The 23,395-nt window shown below is 41.9% G+C and overlaps 1 protein-coding gene across 1 annotated transcript in view; it reads left to right on the top strand.

Annotated features, from left to right (window-relative positions):
* The window catches only part of UBE2N (ubiquitin conjugating enzyme E2 N), a 40,783-nt gene that overhangs the window by 4,615 nt on the left and 12,773 nt on the right, over positions 1-23,395 (top strand). The window contains exon 2 of the mRNA XM_089652669.1: positions 21,213-21,459. Within this exon, the coding sequence (XP_089508795.1) occupies positions 21,213-21,459 (247 nt within the window). The remainder of the gene's footprint in view (positions 1-21,212; positions 21,460-23,395) is intronic.

Raw genomic sequence — 23,395 nt, 5'->3', positions numbered from 1 at the left:
GATGGAGCACCTTCCTATTTTGACAGGACTAATCTGTGTACCACATGAGCACATAGCCAGTCTGTGGGAGCCAGAATTATTGTTGGTTGGTGGGGGATCAAATACTTATTTTACTCACTGAACTGTAACTCAGTTTATTACCTTTGCATCATGTGTTTTTTGTTTCTTTTCTGGATTTTTGGTTGATATTCTGTCTCTATCATTTAAAATACACCTATGATAAAAATTATAGACCCTTCGTTTTGTAAGTGGGCAAAATCTGCAGGGCATCAAATAATGTTTTCCGCCACTCTATTTTAGATGTGTAGAAGCATGTAGCTTGTCCATTTTCCTCCCATGTGACAGAGAAACTTGCGCTTGCATAGTCAAACAGGGCATCCTTTTCTCGTCACGATAGCAGAATAAGGTTTTATTCACATTAAACGTTGTGTTTGCATGTTTTGTGGTCATTTTGTCATGCATGTTGTCAGCATTTGACCTTCAGGCTCTTTTGTATTCGCTTATAGAAAACCATAATATATGTGACATCACTTGATGCTGCGTGGACATATCTGCTTAAAGCCTCCCATAAAAATGTGTATTGTGCATTTTGTGCACACCATTGCAATTCTAAACACACCAATCTTCCCTAATAGTGCTCTGTGTGTGTGTGCAGCAGTAGAGGGGTGTATTAAAGGAACCTGTTACTTTGCTTTCCAGGGGAAAAGTACAGGTTTACTATATATTGAGGTCTCAAAAATTCATTGCGTCTACAGCACACAAACCATTTCCAACTTCAGAAAACACACACCTTCCGTTCTACTGAAGTCTGTGCTCTATAATTTTCTTTATGCTTCCTGCATAACCAGTTACATATGAACTCAGGCTGGTGAATGAGGCAGATCTTAGTACAGGCATCTTTTACATCATGCATTTCTATTTGTTTGCAGGGACGTATGGCCCTGAACATGAACTTTCTGTGTTTGGGGTATTTGTCTCTATACACAAGTACTGCTTGAGACACCGTACAGATGCAGCATATTTCAGCAGGTAATAGATTTTTACAGGCCACTGGCAGCGGGTTGTACGCTATACCTTTGCCCCCAAGTGCCTAGATATTATGCTTTATGGGTCAAACTGCCTGTGTGCTTGAGACCAAAAGCAAGCTTGGTAAGCCGTGATTTTGTTTCCTTGAATTTAAGGATCCCAGGTTTAAATGTATGAAGCGGTATGTTTTTTTTTTTTTTTTGTATTGTTTTTTTTTTTCCCTGTGGAAAAGTTGTAATACAGATTTTCAGAAATTTGTCCTTTAATCATATGGTACAGTGAAGGAAATAAGTATTTGATCCCCTGCTGATTTTGAATGTTTGCCCACTCACAAAGAAATGATCAGTCTAAAAAACGAATGGTAGGTGTATTGTAACACTGAGAGAATAGCAACAAAAAATTCAAAAGAAATGCATGTCTAACAAATTATGCACTGGTTTGCATGTTCATGAGGGAAATAAGTATTTGATCCCCTATCAGTCAGCAGGATTTCTGGCTACCAGGTGTCTTTCATACAGGTAACAAGCTGAGATTAGAAGCAGTCTCTTAAAGGGAGTGTTGCTAATCTCATTTTGTTCCCTGTATAAAAGACACCTGTCCACAGGAGCAATCAAACAATCAGATTCCAAACTCTCCACCATGGCAAAGACCAAAGAGCCATCCAAGGATGTCAGGGACAAGATTGTAGACCTACACAAGGCTGGACAGGGCTACCTAACTTTCACCAAGCAGCTTGGTGAGAAGGTGACAGCAGCTGGTGCAATTATTCGCAAATGGAAGAAACACAAAACAACTGTCAGTCTCCCTAGGTCTGGTGCACCATGCAAGATCTCACCTCGTGGAGTGTCAATGATCATGAGAACAGTGAGGAATCATCCCAGAACTACACGTGAAGATCTTGTCAATGATCTCCAGGCAGCTGGGACCACAGTCACCAACAATTGGTAATATACTACGCCGACAAGGATTGACATCCAGCAGTGCCCACAAGGTCCCTCTGCTCAAGAAAGCACATGTCCAGGCCCGTCTGAAGTTTGCCACTGAACATCTGAATGATGCAGAGAAGGACTGGTTGAAAGTGTTGTGGTCAGATGAGACCAAAATCAAGTTCTTTGGCATCAACTTGGCTGGCCATGTTTGGAGGAGGAATGCTGCCTATGACCCCTAAAACACATCCCAACTGTCAAACGTGGTGGAAACATTCTGCTTTGGGGGTGTTTTTCTGCTAAGAGGACAGGACAACTGCACCACATCAAAGGGACGATGAACGGGGCAATGTATCGTCAAATCTTGGGTGAGAACCTTCTTCCCTCAGCCAGGGCATTGAAAATGGGTCGTGGATGGGTGTTCCAGCATGACAATTACCGAAAACACACGGCCAAGGCAACAAAGGAGTGGCTGAAGAAGAAGCTCATTAAGGTCCTGGAGTGGCCTAGCCAGTCTCCAGACCTTAATCCGATTGAAAATCTGTAGAGGGAGCTGAAAGTTGCCAAATGTCAGCCACCAAACCTTAATGACTTGGAGAGGATCTGCCAAGAGGCTTAGGCCAAAATCCCTCCTGAGATGTGTACAAACCTGATGGCCAACTACGGGAAACATCTGACCTCTGTGATGGCCAACAAGGGATTTGCCACCAAGTACGAAGTCATGTTTTGTGAAGGGGATCAAATACTCCTTTCCCTCATGAACATGGAAATCGGTGCATAATTTGTTAGACATGCATTTCTTTTGAATGTTTTTTGTTGCTTTTCTCTCAGTGTTACAATACACCTACCATTCAAATTTTTTTTTTTTTTTTTTGAATGATCATTTTTTTGTGAGTGGGCAAACATTCAAAATCAGCAGGGGATCAAATACTTATTTCCTTCACTGTATATCTTGGTGCTACTTCAGAAGTATGTGGAAGTAATACTGCTCATTTATAACATGAGTATGCAGTCTTATAACTGCTTTTAACATGTTATGTGCGCTTTCGATGTGTTATTCCACCATGTGTGAGGCTGTATTAAAGGTAGAGAAGTAGTCTATCTACACTGTTATGTTCTACCATCCGTTCTTTGTGCTCCCATTAACTTGCTCTATTGTAGAAAATCGCGTAGGAAACCGCAATGCAGTGTGGTTACTTAAATGGCTTACATAGGCATATAGACACCAATAAAGCCCCGGTCACATCTGGCAATTTGGGATTGCGGTGGAATCGGGTGTTTGTGTGCCATTCATTTTTAATGGCTCCTCAAACGCAGTGTGGTTTCACCTCGATTGTTGCCAGCAAACTGCATCCTCGAAGCTTGTTGCCCAAAAGAAGCTCCTTCTCCTTTTTGGGCAATAAGACTCACTCAGTGAGGTTTGCCACGTGATTCTGTCGTGCGACAATCATGCCGACACTGAACCATGTTTGAGGAGCAATGAAAATGAATGGTACACACACTTGCCATATTTGCCATGAATGCAGATCGATTTAGAATTGGAAGCAGAATTGTGGATCTGCCCGCGATCCCAAATCGCCAGATGTGAACAGGGCATTCAAATTTACCTATCTCTGCATTTATCTCTGCAATAACAAGTGTTGTGAACATCATGAAAAAATATAAGTGGAGGCAATTGTTTTTTAAATTTTAAAGGGTTTGCACATATGTGCTTATCAAATCTGTGATGATGTAGCTCTGCTGGCTGTTTGTTATTTTTAAAAAAAATAGCATGCCAATACATTGCCATAATTTTGTGCGTTCGGAGCATGTCCTATATTCGCATTCTACCACAGAGCTTTCAGTAACATTGGGTTAAAAAGTGCAGGTATATAATTTTTGAATAGGATAAGAAAAACCTCAGTGCAATCACTTAAGATAACAGAGAAATGTGGTAAGAGAGAATTCAGCAAAATTTCTTATTGTAAAAGAACTGGAAAAAAAATTAAAACTTGAATTAAATCATGTATCCTAAAAAAAAAAAAACTGTCCCAAATCTTAGGGTATAATTGTGTAACTAGTGTTGATACTGCTGCCCACACCACTTCTGTTCCCTGATATAAACAGCAAAATAATATAAGTGAATAGGTGACTGTCAGCCTAATCGGCTTGTACAAGTAAATTAGGCAGACAGTATTGGCTCAAAAGAATAGACCCAAGAGCTTAGAGCAGCGGGCCAACAGTAATCTGCCTTATCTAGATTGGCTAGTACAGTTGATCAGTAAGCAAAAGTTAGAACTTTTGATACCAGAGAATTTCATTGTAAAATCATCATCTGTCAGGTTTTGGAACAAATAGATTAAAGACCATGCATAAAAATGGAACGTCCTTTTTTTAATATCCGCTCAGATCTCCCCAACAAAAATGCAAATTAAAACCTAAAAAAATGAAACCACGGAAAAAAATATTCAGACTGTGGTTTTTTTTTTTTTTTTGTGAGATCCTCTGAAAGCTAAAGATCCCAGATCTTGTAAGAATGCACAGTGCTAGAGCATCTTCTCGCACGATTTAGGATCCTTAGCTTTCAAACGATCTCACAAAAAGTATAAGTATGGTCACCGTGGCCCTACAAGCACGTTGGAAGTTAGGGTCCAAGGTCAGTATTATATTTTAATTGTACAGTACATGAGCTTGCTATTCATAGACTTTTGTCATAGGCTGGTACCTTCAAATGACTGGACACTAGCAAAGCTTTTGAGGATATGTCCCCTTGGTGTCCCTCTTATAACACCTCCGCATTTTGTGGCTCCTTCTCCTTTTTGTTAGTGGACAGACTGTAATTTTGCTTTGGACACTGAATCCTGCATGAGTGCTCAGCTTGGAACTTGGTCTAATGCATGTAGTTGGCTACGGGGTGATATACAGGTCCAGGACCATGGTCCATCCCTATAGGATGCAGACCCCAAAGGCCCAGGTATACCCACTTTGATGAGCGAAGTCTGGACCCTATATAGGCACATAGTGACATGCAGGTAAGATAGGGTCATCCTGTATTTCTGATCCTTAATGTAGTTCCACATGAATATGGGGGGGTCCACCACATTATTCACTAATTTATCATTTCGAGTAGGGGCTTTTTTGTATATAAACCTAGCGGTGTCCAATTTAAGTATAGGCCTCTATATAAACTGAATGTCGGTAGGTCCAATCAGATCCCCTTGATAGTCACGTGATCAGTGACGACATGCATCAGGTAAGAGCATGTGGATGACGTCACTGCGTTACCATTCATCAAAACAGCCGTATAGTAATCCACACCGCTCCAGGATCGTCATTATTTTAAGGCAATTGCATTTACACACAGGGCCCGTGCTTTGCCTTGCACTATACACTGTGTGGTGACGTTTTGGAGCCTGGACTGGTCTATACTGCTGGACTGATACTACCATCTTGTGCCTAAAGAAGTACATTACTGGATGTTCATCATACCTGGTGCGGTTATTCACCCACTGAATGTGGTTTATTGCACAATAAAAGTTTTTAAAGGATAAAGCACTATGTTGAGCTTTTGTTTATGAAGAATACGGCTGACCCTTAGGCTGTTATCTGGAGGGGGCATCCTTGGAGTTATTATTCAACAAGTTGATCTTCAGAGTCAATGCGTTTGAGATCAAAGCTGCAGTTAGACCAAAACATTGTATAATGTGAGGTCACACTGCTGCAGGTGAGCAGATTTATGGTGGAGGATAGACTGGAATCCTGTGACAGTTGCTCACGGTCATTATCTCAAGCAGGGTTCACAGAAGAACACTTAATTGATTGGAGTTCTCTGTCCTGAGTTTTTTGGTTTTTAGTTCTATTTTATAAGAATTGTGCGTTTTTTGTATATGTAGCGTTGCACTTTTTTTCACTTACAATATTTCACTGGTTAGCCTACTGAGACATGGGTTGTGTGTACTAGTGGCTACAGCTTTTATATTATACCTATATACTTATTTTTTAATTGACGTGTATTCACCATAGTAATTGCTTGAGTTATATTTATAATTTTCAGTGCCTTTTTAAAGCGCTAGTGAAGTTTTAAAAAAAAAAAAGCCTTGTTCTGCAGGTTAATGGCATAATGTGCTAGTATGCACCACATACAGTACTAGCTGATTTTGAGGGATACCTCCAGTGGCACACTAACAGGGCTTCCATTTTTAAAAAGGGCAGTCAAAATTATAAAGAACAAATATATCAAAATTGCACAACAAACAAAAGCTGTGTAAAATAGGTAAGGTTGCCAGCTGTGCCACTTGCAAGGCCATTCCACAACACCCTAATCCTCAAATATACAGACGTAAAAAGTGCAGCACAGCCCCTTGTGAAAAAAAATTCCTGTCAAATAATAAAAATTATAGTCCACAAATAAAGATTGGATTATGGATTTTATGGACCATCAAATCGCTACGTGCACTCAATACTATTATGCTCTTCTTGACCACCAGCCGTTGTGCTATTTGGTCTCCATCAAACTTCTTAAAAAGTTGATCACCTTCAGACTATGACCCCTTAACTAACAGGACGAATGCCATTTTTCCTTTCAAAGGTTAATTCCTAGATAGTATGCTGATCTTCTCTGTACAATGACTCGAGCTTGTAGGGACAGTCAAGGAAGACCAAAACAGCCAATAATGCTCTTTATTTTTCAAAAGTTTAATGCTGTTGATTAAAAAAAGCCACTTACAGGAGACAGCACTTAAACAGTGCTAGGATATTATGATGTTATGAACGTGGCTGCTAGGGCAGTGTGCCTCCTGTACCATGACCTGATGGATTAGAGAGACTATTATTTCAGCATACATCAGTTCTGGTCAGTTACCACCTGCTAGAACCAGAGCTCACTCTTCATCGCTGGTTCATACTAATGCGATTTCAGATGCGTTTCCGAGTCGCATGACAAGTGAAACATGAGTTTTTATGGAGGCTGATAACCTATATGCAGTGCGAATCTGATGTGATTTGAAAAAGGGTCCTGTGCGAATTTAGTGTGGTGCAATTTGTAGCTCCACAGACTTGAATGGAAACTACTGCTATGGACTGTAGGAGATTCCAGTAAATAACTTGCACTAGAGCTGTTCCTGAAATCACACTGCAAAATGGATTCAGCTGGCACTGCATCATTATAAGCCTAGGCTCAAGGTTGATGGCCGCATCAGGCGCAGAGAGGGAAAGTGCTTTGTGGGAAGAAATCTCAGACTGCTGTATGGTCCTCAAGCCATGCTTTTGTCAAGCGCTGCCCTGTGGAAATGTTGTCCAGCCACTACTTGTCCTTTTGGAAGTAAGGTATTGCAGGCATTAGTCCCCATCCCAAGGTGTGTTTACTTGTTTATCCTCTCAAGTAGCTGTCCTGTAAGATGTTTTGGGAAAACCATGGTTACACTTGTAACGGTCATCTTCCAGGACAGTGTTTATATCCCCAACCGGGTGTTTTTCGTTTAAAGTGACTGTGTTTAAAATTGTAGCTTTTTACCTAGGAAAGACAATAAAAAATTTGACTCTAGTTCCCTGTTGAAGGTGGAGCCAATCCTCTCAAAAAGCTGTCCTTTAGGAGTCTCAGAAATACTGTTACTGGTAAGTGTAACAATGGTTATCTTCATGGCTTGCTTTACACTTTTTTTTTTTTTTATATATGATCTCAATAGTATCAGTCCCACCCCGCAAGCCAGAGTACTTGGTGTCATTCTAGACTCCAATCTGTCCTTCCAGCCCCAAGTCCAATCACTAACAAACTCATGCAGACTCCACCTCCGCAACATCTCCAAAATACGCCCATTCCTAACCCCAGAAACTACTAAGCAACTCATCCACTCCCTCATATCACGACTCGATTACTGCAACTCCCTCCTCACTGGCCTGCCTCATCACAGGCTATCCCTGCTTCAGTCGATCCTGAATACGGCGGCCAGACTCATCCACCTTACCAACCGCTCCGTCTCCGCCACCCCCCCATCTGCCAATCCCTCCACTGGCTTTCGATTACCCAATGGATCAAATTCAAAATGCTAACACTGACGTACAAAGCTGTCCATAACTCTGCCCCAATCTACATCACTGACCTAATATCCAAATACCACCCAAAACGCACTCTCCGCTCCTCACAAGACCTCCTTCTCTCTAGTTCCCTGGTCTCATCCTCCCATGCCCACCCCCAGGGCATCACCCATCCTGTGGAACTCCCTACCCCAATCCATCAGACTATCACCTACTCTCCTCTCCTTTTAGGCGCACCCTGAAAACCCACCTGTTCAGGGAAGCCTACCCTGCCCTCTGCTAATTGCCTTCTCCTCCACTCTTCCTACCACTCCATCCCCCACAGCTATTCCTCCCGTACCACTATCCCCTCCCTCCTAGATTGTAAGCTCCAAGGAGCAGGGCCCTCGAACCCCTCGTGTATCGCATTGTATTGTACTCTCTCATGTATTGTCTCCCATTGTAATGTACAGCGCTGAGCGAACTATTGGCTCTATATAAATACTGTATTATAATAATAGTATGCATTTAATGGAAAAACTATCAGAAAACATGATGGGAACTTATTCACTTATGTGGTGTAAAATGTCAAACTCTGCACTAAAATTCTTACAGCTTAGTCTCAGGTGGATGACCAGGTACTGCATCACACCACAGGTCCTGAACTTTACAGCCACTTCCTCCTAGAGCCCTTTTGAAGTACTCAGATCTTCCTCCTGCTCTTTTACCTCAATCACTTAAAGCAGAGCTCCGGTCTCCTTGGCAGTTTTCTCCAAAAGGCTCCACTGTGATTCTCTTTGGGTGCACAATATACATAAGATACTGTTTTATAAGTGTATTTCTTCTTGTAAATGACATTCATCACAGGATCCCAGCAAGCAGGCATTGACCATTACTAGTGTGGGCATCTGAAGCCCACACCTACTTGCTTCTGGGATTCCGTGCAGCTTGCTACCCAGCATGCGCCTCCCGATTTTGCACATGCGCAGTAAGGACACAGCGCTGTGCTCTGTTGTTCAGGTTGCCATAGCATTGGCGGAGGTTCCCGCAACGTTGTTATGGTAACCTGTCAATCAACACAGAACCCGGAAGGAAGTGTGGTCTGAAGGTTCTTGAGATAGATGACGGCGGTATCCCAGGAGCCCTAGGGAATTGCCTAATGACGAAATCCCCTAGGTGGCTGGTACCGGAAGTGTAGACCACATATAGAAAAATAAGGTATTTAGGGGGAAAAAATTAAAATTGTCATTACATACTGTTATGCGAGTGAGCATTGTGTTGCAAGGAACATGACAAATGGGTGGAACCCCGCATTAACTACAGGATGGTCACCACTGGTCTGTTGCGTACTTTATCTCGAACATGCATATTTCCACACTGTACTCTTGAGTACTCCACAGGGGAATACTCTTACTAATAGCAATGGCAGAAACTAAATGCAAAGGGAACCATGGCAAAAGTGCAGGCAGTTGCTTTGCAAAAGACCTGCAAAACACTAAGGCCAATTAGTGATGATGCTTCCTTACTCTTGAGCCAGACCCTATTTTAGTACCAGTCCCTACATCCAGTTCTAGTTCCAGGCATGCAGCATACACAAAGCCTACCTGAATAAGGCTTCATGTACACATGAACTCACCTAGTCACCAAACTCTCCTGGCAGCAGAAAAATGCTCGTTTAGCGCTTGGGTGTTTATTCATTTGATTGGCCAGAGTATTTTCCATTGACATGGATAAACGCCCAAGCACTAAACTGTTTTTTTTTTTTTTTTTGTCCAAAACGTTCCTCTCCTGAACGCGATAATTCTGTGTTCAGAAGAGGACCGTTTTAACTGCCCCTAAACTCTGCTGCTTCTAAACTCTGGTAAAAGCCTATGTGTACATGGACACACAGGCTTTTATTGACTTGAGTTCACCGGCTTTGGCAAAAAAACGCCAAAAGCTCCTAAACTCTCGTTTAGAAGCAGCAGTGTACATGAGGCCTAAAGCAGACTTTTTTTTTCCTTCAGTATTGTCACAAATACTTGGACAAATAACAGTTGTAATACAGCCATCGCTGTGCAGGACTCAAAAGCGCCAAGCTCCTTCCCCACCCCCACAGTCTGAGTCGGAACCTGATACGTCTTCTCTAGAAATGGTTTAACATCTTACTTTACCTTTTTAGATCAGGGGTCTCAAGTTTATAAACAAAGGGCCAGTTTACTGTACTTCAGACTCTTTGGGGGCTGGAATGTGGCCAGTGTGAATAGAAAATGCTTTGGCGTCAATGGTAGTATACAATGCTTCATTATTGGTTTTAGTGGGAGGAGTAGTGCCAATTGTTTGTGTCAGGGGAAGGAATATTTCCTTATCACTGGTTTCAGTGAACGGAATGGTGCTCCATTGTTGGTGTCAGTCTGAGGAATAGCCCCTTGTAGTAGAGGAATAGCATCAATCGATATCAGGGGAAAGGAATAGTGCCCCATCATTGGTGTCAGAAGGCATGGTGCCCCATTGTTGGTGTCCATTGGCCAGATATAGGCAAGCAAAGGGCCGCATCTGGCCCCTGGACTGCAGTTTGGAGACCACTGTTCCTTCATTTTAAAATCCTGCAAAAACACAGTAAAATAAAAACATGCAAACTTGAATGTGCAAACTTCTCCATGCGCTACTTTGCTGTCCACAGGCAGCCCATTGAAATGAATGAGCTGTCCTATATGTGCTAGGTGAAAAACACACAAAGTGCTTTTTGTGCTCTGTGGTTTCAAAGGGGTACAAAATAAAGTTCTAAAATCTTCTCCCTCGCTGCTTTCTTCTCTCAGGCTGGTTTCAGGCTGACTTGTGGTAAAATGCAGGGAAATGGATGTACATTTCCATCTGTTTTTTTATGTGCATTTTTTATGTGCATTGATCTGCCTTTTACTTGTAAAATGCGGATCAGTGCATAGACACCTAAAAACCATTTTGGGTTTTTTTTGCCTGTTCACTCTACAACACTATGCTGACCTGTATTTTACAATTCCTTTAAAATGCAGATTAAAGCAAATCAATGATCATAGGAGTATTCAGATACTCAGACTTTCTGTTGAGTAATCAGCCTCCAGATAACAACTCTCCACCCTTCTTTTTGCCTGGAGTACTTGGTTCTCATTCTAGGCACCGCCTAAACAAAAGTCTTTCATCTGGAAAACAAACTGGTCTCTCTAAGATCCCATGCGCAGGCCTTGAGAGAAGCATCCCTGTGTGACATTCTGAGAGTTCTGGGCCTCCTGATGGCTTCCTTTTTGAGGCTGCTCCATTTGCCCAATTCAATTCAAGGCCTCTCCAACAAAACATCTTGATGTCATGGAATAAATCTACTTGCCTCTCTTGACCTGTCTGTGCTGCTATCCAGCCAAGCTAGGAACCCCCTAGCTTGGTGGATTTACAACCCAGCCTTGGCAGTGTGGAAATCACTTCTACCATACCATAGGAAAGTGATAAAAAAAAAGATACAAGTCTCTCAGGATAAGGGGGAACAATCTGTCACAGTTCAGGGAACCTGGTTACCAGAGGAAGCCAAACTCCCCTTCAACATCTTGGAGCTCAGAGTAATCAAACTGGCTGAACTCTCCTCCTTCAGGTACACCCATTGGGGTGCAATAGGACAACGCCATGACAGTGGCCTACATCACTCACTAAGGGAGCACCAGAAGTCATGCAGCCTTGAAGGAAATCAGCCTGATCATCACATGGATGAAAAACCACTGTCCAACAAATTCTGCTGTCCACATCTCAAGAGAGGACAATTCGACGGCAGGTTACTTAACTAGTTGCCGACCGCAGATAGCCGAATGACGGCTACACTGCGGCCGGACAGTTTTGGGAGGGCATCATATGATGTCCTCCCAGAAAGCGCTCTCCTGCGTGCCCCCGGCGATCTCCGTGATCACTGTGTCCTACAGACACAGCTGACCACAGCGGCCTTTTACCATGTGATCAACCGTGTCCAATGACACGCTGATCACAGGGAAATGCAATTGCCGGTTCTCGGCTGCACTTTCCTCACGCTGTCAGAACGTGGGGAAAGTACTGCCGAGAACCGGCAGTTGTCAGAGCGGGGATCGGCACCGATCATCAGGGCACTGCAATTGTCATTCAAAGTGCGACAGCACTGAAAGCTAAAATTGGCCTGGTAAGGAAGGGGGTATAAGTGCCCGGTAGGCTAGTGGTTAAATTGTCACCACCTTAATCACGGGGAATGAACCCTTCACCCCAACCTATTCAGCTTAATATTTCAGAAATGGGTGACTGTTGATGTGGATATCCTGGCCTCCAGATTTAACATTACCTCCTGTCTGTGGCCAGGACCAAGGATCCTCTACCACTGCTATTGGATTTTGTTCCTTGCCTTCATAAAATCAGGGTTTGGCCCTAAGAGACAGATTTCAGGCTTGTCCATTTTTTTTCCAAAAATTTCAAGCCTATGTCCTGTACTGTACAATTAGAATCAAAAGAATTTTTACTTGCCTGTAAACTCCATATCTTGGAGTACAGAACACCTTCCCCTCTGTCTCTGTGTTCTGTATTGCATGTAATCAAAAGCTTTGCCAATGTCCATTCACTTGAAGCTACCAGCCTTTAACCAGCATCTACTAATATCAAGTCTGTGTTCTGTACAGTACTCCGATATAGAATTTACAAGAAAGTCAAATTATTTTTTTTACTCTCCTTATGTTTGTTTTTCATTTTTTTTTTTTTTTTGTGGGGATCTTGGTTTTGCAAGGTCCCTTTTTTTAGTTCCATGAATATTTGACTGAAGGAAAACAAATGCACGAAGGCCCAAGGGCCATAACACGTTGGAGTAGAACGAGGAGGAGTATTGATATATTTTGTTAAGGCATATCTTTAATAGGGTGGCAAGGTCCATTTAATTAAAAAAAAATAAAATTAACTTGTAGCAAATATGTTTTTCAGTGCTTTCCTTGTTTACAATCCAGCCTTAGTACTATAGTTGTACAGGTATAAATAGTCATGGAGAAAAGTATTAGAGCACTTGGACGAATCTCTATCAATATGGCGGTCTGCATTTTAATTAGGCCAAAAACCCAATGCTACAAGGTACACTGTGCTGCAGAGCAGGTCTAGCTTCATTGCTAGTTGGAAACAATAGGTAGGCAGTGGGTAGTCGTGTATTCCGCACTCACACTGGCTTCAAATGATTTCCTGTTTACAACTGCCTTGATGCACTTTCTATATTCTTTCTTTCTTCAAGACTCTTATGCACATACATGTTGATTTTCAAAAGAATACCTTTTTATGTAGCCACTTGGATCCTAGGCCCAAACTTAACATGTTGTCTGCACAAATGACATGTATGTTGTAGTCTGTCACCCTAGCATTAACAAAGCGGTCTTTTTTTTTTTTTTTTCTTCCTTTTTTAGACCTCATTCACACCATACGTGCAGTAAATTTATGGAAACTGACATGCAGATACACGTTTACAACAGTTTTCATGCATGTTTCAGTGAGTGTTAGATACGTTGCAGATTCCTGCGTGTAAAATAAATTTGCACGTGATGCCAGTGTTGCGGTGTGAACAAGGACCATAGAGAACAGTTGTTCTCTTTTATGCCTTCGCAGAACACGTGCAGAAAAACCCATGTCTTTGCACCATGGTGGGAACAAGGCCTTCGAGCCCCATGAGTTGTCAGTCCGCCCCTGGTGTAAAGATAGAAAATGCACAACAAAACAAATGGGCAGAAACTGGAGTCAATGTCTGTGACCGAACTGTGAGACATCGCCTAAAGAAAATGAGATTTACATACAGAAAAGCCAAACAAAAACCATCATTAACACCTCAACCAAAAAAGGTTACAGTGGGCTAAAGAAAAGCAGTCATGGACATCCATGACTGGATGAAAAGTGATAGTGATGAATCACAAATCTGCATTGGGCAGGGTGATGATGCTGGAACTTTTGTTTGGTGCCATTCCAATGAAATGTATAAAGATGACTTGAAGAAAACATGCTAATTTCCGCAATCATTGTTGATATGGGGTTGCATGTCAGGTAATATGGGGGAGATGACAGTCATTAAATCTTCAATAAATGCACAAGTTTACATTGAGAATTTGGACACCTTTCTTATTCCATCAATTGAAAAGATGCTTGGTGATAACATAATTTTTCAAGATAATGCATCTTGCCATAGGGCAAAAGCCGTGAAAACTTTGCAAAGCTGATCTGGCAACTGCAATAGGAGAAAGTTGGAGCTGGACTGATTAAGAATACTGTTTGTCGATAGTTAAATCCATGCCTCAGAATTCAAGCTATTATAAAAGCCAGAGGTGGTGCAACAAAGTACTAGTGATGCTCTGTAGTGTGTGTGTGTGTGTGTGTGTTTATTTTTTTTTTATTTATTTATTTTTTTTATCATGATTACATATTTGCCTCAGAATTAAATCATTCCATATTTCCATATTTCCTTACCCTGACCTACAAAGCCGTTCACAACACTGCCCCTGACTACCTCACCAATCTGATCACCAGGTACCACCCTACCCGTACCCTTCGCTCCTCACAGGACCTCCTTCTATCCTGCTCCCTGGTCTCCTCCTCCCATGCACGACTGCAGGACTTCTCCAGGTCCTCCCCCATCCTCTGGAACTCACTGCCCCAATCCATCAGACTGTCGCCTTCTCTATTCACATTCAGGCGCTCCCTCAAAACCCATCTCTTCAGGGAAGCCTACCCCACCCTCACCTAACGGCCATCCTCCCTCATTCCTCCTACCACTTTATCCCCCCCAGCCACTTCCTACTGTACCTTTACCCCCTCCCTCCTAGATTGTAAGCTCGTAAGAGTAGGGCCCTCTTACCCCTCGTACGCTGTCTGTCTTTGTTGTACTGTGCCATGTATTGTCCCCCCCTATTGTACAGCGCTGAGCAAACCCTTTGGCGCTATATAAACTCGTAGTAATAATAATAATAATAATAATTTTATTTCCTCTGCTTGATCTGCAAAAACAGTTGAGACTGGCTAGTTTTCTTTAAGTGGTTCCTAACCACTTTCCCGCCACCTTATAGCAGATATACTACTACAGGGCGGCAGGGGTGCACAAAATCACATGTGTGTATATATACGCGATTTTGCATCTCTGGTTAGGGTACGCACACGAGCAGCTTCGGCTGTCAGTCACCAGGTCCCAAGCTGTGATTACTCGCTGGCACCCGGTGATCGAGGAGCATTACCGATGGAGGAGGAGAACTGTACGTAAATACAGTTCTTTCCCGTCAGCTAGTGAACACTGCTATGCATGGCTTTGCATAGCAGAGCCATGCAAAGCAGTGTGCTTACAGTGTAGCGCGCACACACAGCTTACAGTAAAAGAGCACATAGTTAACCCTCTGATCGCTCCACATGTTAACCCCTTCCTGCCCAGTGCCATTAGTACAGTGTCAGTGCTTTTTTTTATTAGCACTGATCGCTGTATTGGTGTCACTGGGGATGTCAGCGACAACAAGTCAGTCCCCCCCAGTGTGAGAATGCCTGCTGCAGTACCGCTATAAATCGTCGATCGCCGCCTTTACTAGTAAAAATAAAAAATAAATAAAATCCCAGTGTATATATACCGCCATTTGTAAACGCTATAACTTTCACGTAAACCAATTTAATTTACACGTATTGGGATTTGTTTTCTTTTTTTTTCAGCAAAGATGTAGCAGAATACATTTTGGCCTAAATTTATTACTAAATTTGATATTTTAAATTTTTTTACTGGACATGTTTAATTGCAAAAAGTAAAAAATATTATTTTTTGTTTTTTTTTTTTTGTTTTTTTTTTCTCATTGTCGGGTTTTTTTTTATTTTTTTACTTAGTGCAAAAAAAAATAAAAACATAGGCAAACATATACCACCAAAAGAAAGCTCTATTTGTGCAAAAAAAAAGACGTAAATTTCATTTAGGTGCAGCTTTGCATGACCGCGCAATTGTCAAAGTAACACAGTACCATAAAACAAAAAATGGCCCGGGAAGGGGGGGGGGGGTTAAATCCTCAGGAGGGCAAGTGGTTAAAGCCCGAAGGTTGAAATAGTTTTGAGGCATGTCTGTGGTGTTTTTTTTTTTCTATGTACAATTACACAATTGAATAAACATTTTCTAAGAGTCATGATTCCATACTTTTTTCCAGGGGCTCTAATGAGCTTTCTTAGAACTTTCTTTTCCTAAGAATTTTTTATTCGAAATTTTACCTATGGCCAGTTGTAACTGGCTAAATCACCAGGTGATGCCATAGTCTCTACTAACATTCTGGCTTTTGGCAGTTGAATGACAGGGAGTAAGACTAATGCTGGTAAAGTTTGTTTTTTTTTTTTGTTTTTTTTTTCACGTTTTTTAGAGGGTTTTCTTAACCAAAAAACGTCAACAGCTGGTTTGCAGCATTTTACTACATTTTTCAGAGTTAGAGCGTTTTAAAGCTAAATAACTCCTCCAGAAATCCACTTGATCTGGGTTTTTTTTCCAGCCAAAAAACGTCCCTGCCAAAAAACGTTGATTAGTCTGTGTACATTGACACATAGGATAACATGCTGGGGAGTTTACTGACTGTAGAAAAAAACATCAGAAGCCAAAAACAGCAGCTGTAAAACTGTCCAGTGTGCATGAGGACTTAGTGTTACTAAACCCAGGACCCTGCATTCACTATATCTGGTCTCACAGAACATGGAAATGTAATTATTTTAGTGAATATAAACTGCCTTTTCTCATCAGAAGTTAGAGCAGTCTTATGACTTCTATCAATGTCCAGTGGAGCACTGGTTAAAGCTTGTAGTTTTCATTCTCTTCTCACTGTCCTATGAGACTGCATGACCCCTGACCCTCTGTCTGGACAGCACTGTTTGGCCCTGTGCTGATCACATGCACTCTCCCAAGAAGGAAGAAAAAAATCTTTCTAGCAATACACACCAAACTGAGCATATGTAGCTTGCCCCCAAGACTCTGTTCTATCAGGAAATGAGTTGTGGAAGTGGAGGAGATTCAGAGAAGACAGGATTAAACATGCTTTTTACACAATGCACGGATTAGCCTTAGGTTCCACAGCGAGTATAACAAGCATGCTTTGCTTCATATACAGACTGATGTTACTGTTGTGGGTTTAGTAACACTTTAATTACTTAATATTGGTTTAGACATAAGTTCATATTGCATGTACACAGCCTATTTTTGCGGTTGATTCGTTTTGTTTTGCAGAGACCAAATGGTTGATTCGAAGACTAACATGCAGCTATCACAAGGTGTTGCTTGAAACATTTTTTAAGTTAGATCAAGTTAACATTTATTCATATATATATGTTTTTCAGTGAACTGCAACTTGCACATGTACATTCATTAGATGCTTTTTTGCAAACCTGCCAGCCTAATATGGGCTGATTCCATTATCTTGTGCTTGGAGGTCACCTGTAAAAGCTAGGAGGCCAGCCAATTTTTTTCTTCTCCAGCAAAATATTCCTTGCCACTTGTGGTACTTGAACGTTTGACGTGCTTCTTTGATAAGTAGAAGTGGATGTACGGATGATGTGCGTCATTTACGATGCACGATTTGTATGGTGGAGGTCATCAGCCTGAATTTTAACATATCAAGTCTGTAATGTTCAGCTCATAATTCTAATTGTGTGAATACATTTCATTGTGCACATAAGTTTGTATGTATGCCCTTGAGTTTAAAGTGGTTCTATGCATGAAGGTGAAAAAACCTTCAGTGTGCCACCCCCCCCCCCCCCTCAACCCCCTAATACTTACCTGAGCCCGATCCCAATTCAGGTATGTACACAAGAGCAGAATCTCTCCCGGGTCTCTCTCTCCTCAATGACTGAGACACAGCAGCAGAAGCCATTGGCTGCCACTGCAGTCAGTCGCAGCCAGTGAGGTGGGACCAGAGCCTAGCCGCGCTCTGTGTGTCTCATAGACGCACACAGGTGGATCAGGCGGGAGCCTGCATGAGTTCTCCCAGAACAAGCAGCTTGTTTGGGGGGCACTCGGGGAAGGGCCAGGAGAGCCGGCAGGTGGACCCCAGAAGAGGATCGGGGCTGCTCTATACTAAACCAATGCACAGAGCAGGGAAGTATGACAGGCTTGTTTTTAAAAAGGAAAAAAAAAAAAGTGTAGGTTAATGAACAATGCAGTCAGTGGGCAGCTAATGTTATTCAGCAAACACTCTCCAGCTTTGCCAAAGTCAGATGAGTTACTCCATTTACCTTATCCTGGTTCATCATAACCTGCTATACCCGAAATACAGAGCACGTGTCCTAGGATGACTAGGAGTATACTTCCCAGTGCCTCGACTATGTAGCTTACTCTATCAGCTTCCTTTATCACTAGTCCTATTTAAATTTACAAGCCAAGTATGAGTTTCATTGGTAGCTGTGCAAAAATTCTAATTACTGACATTTTTGAACATTAGTCTCAGGGATGTGGAAATCCTATCGCCGACGCCCGGGACATGCAGTTCCAGGTGTGATATTTTTGGGTTTTTATTTTAGTTATTTTACATTTAGTCCTGTTGTGGGTAAGCAACCTCTTTACACTGGGTTTACACGTGTTGAAATTGCAATGCTTTTCTTTTATGGGACACAGAACAGGCCATAACAGGGTGGATTTTTTTTATTTTTATCAAATTAATTTTAATAAAATGCTTTTGCAGTAAAAATCTATCTAAAGATAGTTTTCTATTTAAGCTACATTAATAATTTAGTTTATTCAGCATGAAATGGAGCTTAGTTATGTGGCATGAGGCTGTATATTCTGCAATATTTACATTTTTGGTAAACTCATTCAGTTAATCCAAAGCTCTACGAGCTGAGATAACATGCACTGCATTGATGCATTCACAAATTCTCCTATTAACCTATTAACCTAAAATCTGCTCTGATATCGCTGTTTTACTAACCTGACAGTTTATTATTCTAAAAAGGAAACCTTCATTTGGTTTGCAAATATTAAAGAGCACCTGTCATTTTAGATCCATCATGGCAGCACCTGTTAGTGGGCATCACCTGCTGCCGCCACGTCCCTCACTTTGTTGTCATTGCCACATTACCAGCCATTCCATTAAAGTGAATGGGACTGTCTGTGAGTCAACAGCGGGTCAGAGGAGCTGCTGTGGGACAGAGATGCCAGTTGCTCTTTAAAAATTATGATTTAAATAGAGCCTTTTCACTAGTGAACCAATCAAACAGGAAGTCCTCCCCCATATAACCATTCCTATACAGGAAGTACTCAGTTTTTGTAGCAAGAAATGAAAATCCAGAAAGAGGGGAGTTTTTTTTTCAACCGTGTCTGTAAGGTGGATGTTCACTAAACGTGCTACATATGCTCTGTGAAGCATACTGGGAGGGCTGGAATGATTCTGAGAGTCAAGGGCCTCAATTAGATACCTTCGAAAAGCTGTTACCCAAAATGGATGGTACACGAGCCTTGCCCCCCTCTCCCCTCCCTCTCTCTCCCCTCTCCCCTCCCTCTCTCCCCCTCCCTCTCTCTCCCCTCCCTCTCTCCCCCTCCCTCTCTCTCCCTCCCTCTCTCTCCCCCCCTCCCTCTCTCTCCCCCCTCCCTCTCTCTCCCCCCTCCCTCTCTCTCCCCCCCTCTCTCTCTCTCCCCCCCTCTCTCTCTCTCTCTCCCCCCCCTCTCTCTCTCCCCCCCCCTCTCTCTCTCCCCCCCCTCTCTCTCTCCCCCCCTCTCTCTCTCTCCCCCCCCTCTCTCTCTCTCCCCCTCCTCGCTCTCCCCCTCCACCCCCTCTCGCTCTCCCCCCCCTCCACCCCCCTCTCGCTCTCCCCCCCCTCCACCCCCCCTCTCGCTCTCCCCCCCCCTCCATCCCCCCCTCTCGCTCTCCCCCCCCCCCTCCATCCCCCCCCCCCTCTCTCTCAAGAAACCCTGGGTGCAAAAGCCCACCCGGTCAGATTCTAAGTCCGCTTGATTATGGGGGATAGACTTTTGGTTTTTGCGCAAATCTAGGAAGTGCTGATCCAGGACAAGTGGGTCCCTGCTACAGTTGCACAGGGGTACAAAATGGAGTTTCGGGGAATACCTCCTCCCTATTTCTTAAGGTCCAATGTATCCATGAATCCATTGAAAAGGAATTCTTTGTTTCAGGCACTCAACTGGCTGTTGTCCCAGGGGAAGTAAGGCCTATTCTAGACTTAAAGGGGCTGAACAGGTTCCAAAAGATTAATTCATTTCGGATGGAGTCAGTAGTTGCATCTTTTTAAGAGGGAGACTTTCTAGCATCCATAGACATCAAGAACGCATACCTGCATATGCCAGTATTTCCTGCTCTTCAAAGGTTTCTGAGGTTTTTAGTTTTTTGTGCTATAAATAAAAAAAGTCCAAAAATATATTTTTTTTTGTCGATTTTTTTGCTATAAAACATATCCAATAAAAAAATCTAATTTCTTCCTAAATTTAGGCCATAATGTATTCTGTTACATGTCTTTTGCGAAAAAAAAAATCCCATTACTTGTAAATTAATTGGTTTACGTGAAAGTTATAGCGTCTACAAAGGGCGGTGGATATGTACTGGAATTTTAATTTTAATTTTTGTTTACACTAGTAATGGCAACGATCAGTTACTTATAGCGGGACTGCGGTGTGCATTCTGACACTGGGTGGGAACTGACTGCCACTGACATCCCCAATGACACTAATAGTGATCAGTGCTAATAAAAGCACTGACACTCTACTAATGACACTGGGAAGGAAGGGGTCAACATCTGGGGCGATCAGTGGGTTAACTGTGTGCTGTGAGTGTTTTACTGTGTGCTGTGTTTTACTAGGGAGACATGCTGCTTTGTATCTCTCTGCTGTGCATATACAAAACAGCATGTCCATGCTGACAGGTGAGAGACCTGTGTTTTATGCACAGGTCTCTCCCCTGTCCGCTTTCCCTGACAGTCGCCAAGTGCCAGCCGGGAATTGCCGTCCGGGACCCGGTGATTGATATCTCTAGCCTCCAATAGCTCCGTGGATAGGGTGTCGTGCGCACACCTCCAATACCCAGAAATGCAATTAGCTTATATATGCACGATTTTGCGCAGCCCTGCCGCCCTGTAGCAGTACTTCTGCTATAGGGCAGAGGGCAACTGGTTAAGGTACGCAATTTTTGGACTCTTTCTAAAAAATTATTACCTGGCTGTCCAATTTCAATACTTCTAAGAAACTGTAAAGTCCCTTGATGCTTTGATGTGACTGTTTTCTATACTTTGGTTTTCTTTGCCCATCAAATATAATTGTTATACAAGTTTCCCCCTTTATTTTTTTCACAGGAAACCCAGCGCTTAATGGCAGAACCAGTTCCTGGAATAAAAGCTGAACCAGATGACAGCAATGCACGGTATTTCCATGTTGTAATTGCAGGTCCACAGGATTCACCATTTGAAGGAGGAACATTTAAACTTGAACTATTCCTTCCTGAAGAGTACCCAATGGCAGCTCCTAAAGTACGATTCATGACCAAAATCTATCATCCGAATGTAGACAAGTTGGGAAGAATATGTCTAGATATATTGAAAGGTAAGGCTTCATTTCTTTACTAAAGAAGTGGTGCTAATAAAATTAAAAGTGAAATAAACTGTCCACTGCTAAATATTTGGCACCTTTTTATGTTTTTATAGCGGTTACACGATAAGGTGTGTGGAGAAACTTTTTTTTTTTTGGGCTGTTTTTATTTCACTTTTAACCACTTTCCCTCCAGAGGATTTACCCCCCCCCCCTTCCTGACCAGGCCATTTTTTGCAATACGGCACTGCGTTACTTTTAACTGACAATTGCATGGTCATGCAACACTACATAAATGAAATTTTATCTTTTTTTTTTTTTCTCAAATAGGGCTTTCTTTTGGTGGTATTTGATCGCGTGTGGTTTTTATTTTTTGCGCTATAAACAAGAAAAAGACTGACAATTTTGAATAAAAACAATATTTTTTACTTTTTGCTATAAAACATATCCAATAAAAAAAATTAAACTTCTTCATAAATCTTATAAGGGTGTGTACTTGTGAGCTACTATGGTGGCACAGAGATGCTTATAAGTAATTTTCTCCTTTAAATGTGATGGTGCATCAACACATAAACCACATACTCAAAATGCTGTGTGAAAATATACAAATAAAATGTTGAATGTGTCGCGCTCCTCAAAAAGTGTTTAGTAATGAATAATATATACTTATGTGTAAATAAATTAAATAAATCTAAATAAATATTAACTCATGGTGATATAATTTTAAATTATATTTAAAACACTCCCAGTGCTATAATTAATTATAAATAACTAAAAAATATATTTAATGTATTTATTTAGATTCATTTAATTTATTTACACATAAGTATATATTATTCATTACTAAACACTTTTTGAGGAGCGTGACACATTCAACATTTTATTTGTAAACTTCTTCATAAATTTAGGCCAAAATGTATTCTGCAACAAAAATTTGCTAAAAACAAATCCCAATAATTGTATATTGGTTTACATGAAAGTTATAAAGTATATATTGGATTTTTTTTTTTTTTTAATATATATACTAGTAATGGTGGCGATGAGCAACTTATAGCGGAACTGTTGTGGGCATTCTGACACTGGATGGGAACTGGCTGCCACTGACATCGCCAGTGACACTAATACAGTGATCAGTGCTAATAAAAAGCACTGACACTGTACTAATGACTTTGGGCAGGAAGGGGATAACATCTGGGGTGATCAAAGGGTTACCTGTGTGCTGTGTGTGTTTTTACATTGTGTACTGTTTTACTTGGGAGACATGCTTTTTTTTGTATCTCTCTGCTGTGCTGAGAGATGCAAAGCAGCATATCCATGCTGACGAGAGAGACCTGTGTTGTTTACACACAGGTCTCCACCCTATCAGCTTTGTCGACGATCACCGAGACATCCCCAGCCACCAATAGCGGCGGGCATAGATTGGTGCACGCACACGCCCCCAAATCACGTGTGTATATACATATAAGGTTTTGCGCAGTCGTGCTGCCCTCTAGCAGTACTTCTGCTATAGGGCGGATGGCACGTGATTCGTTTTATTAGCGCCACTCACAATTTTTTTACTACACAAGTGTAAACAAGGAAGGCACTTTTTTGGAGTGGCAGCTGACTATTTCGGATTAGTGAAGCTTGAGTTTTGGGATCTCCAGTCAGCACCGATATTCATTTGTAATTCCATTTACTGTAATAACAATTGATTGCTCTTTTCTTATATACAGCAAATCCAGATGTATTATCGAGGAGGAAAAAAAAACCTCTTATGTAAGGGCAGTGCATCATTTCCTTTTCAGTTCCGTTTTCATATTCAGTAAGGCCCCTTTCACACAAGCGTTCCAGTCGGGTCCGCCTGTCCGTTTTTCGCACATTTAAGTTTTTCCATTCTGCTCTATGGAGCAGTGGGTGTACGTTTACACCCACCTACCTATAATCTGATTCACCAAAAACAAATGGAAGG

Source organism: Staurois parvus, unplaced genomic scaffold (assembly GCF_062004578.1).
Source record: "Staurois parvus isolate SC_StPar_1 unplaced genomic scaffold, SC_StPar_1.0 ptg000025l, whole genome shotgun sequence".
In the NCBI taxonomy this organism is placed as follows: domain Eukaryota; kingdom Metazoa; phylum Chordata; class Amphibia; order Anura; family Ranidae; genus Staurois; species Staurois parvus.
Note: the sequence above shows the minus strand (reverse complement) of the source record. Positions and strands in the feature narration are given on the sequence as shown.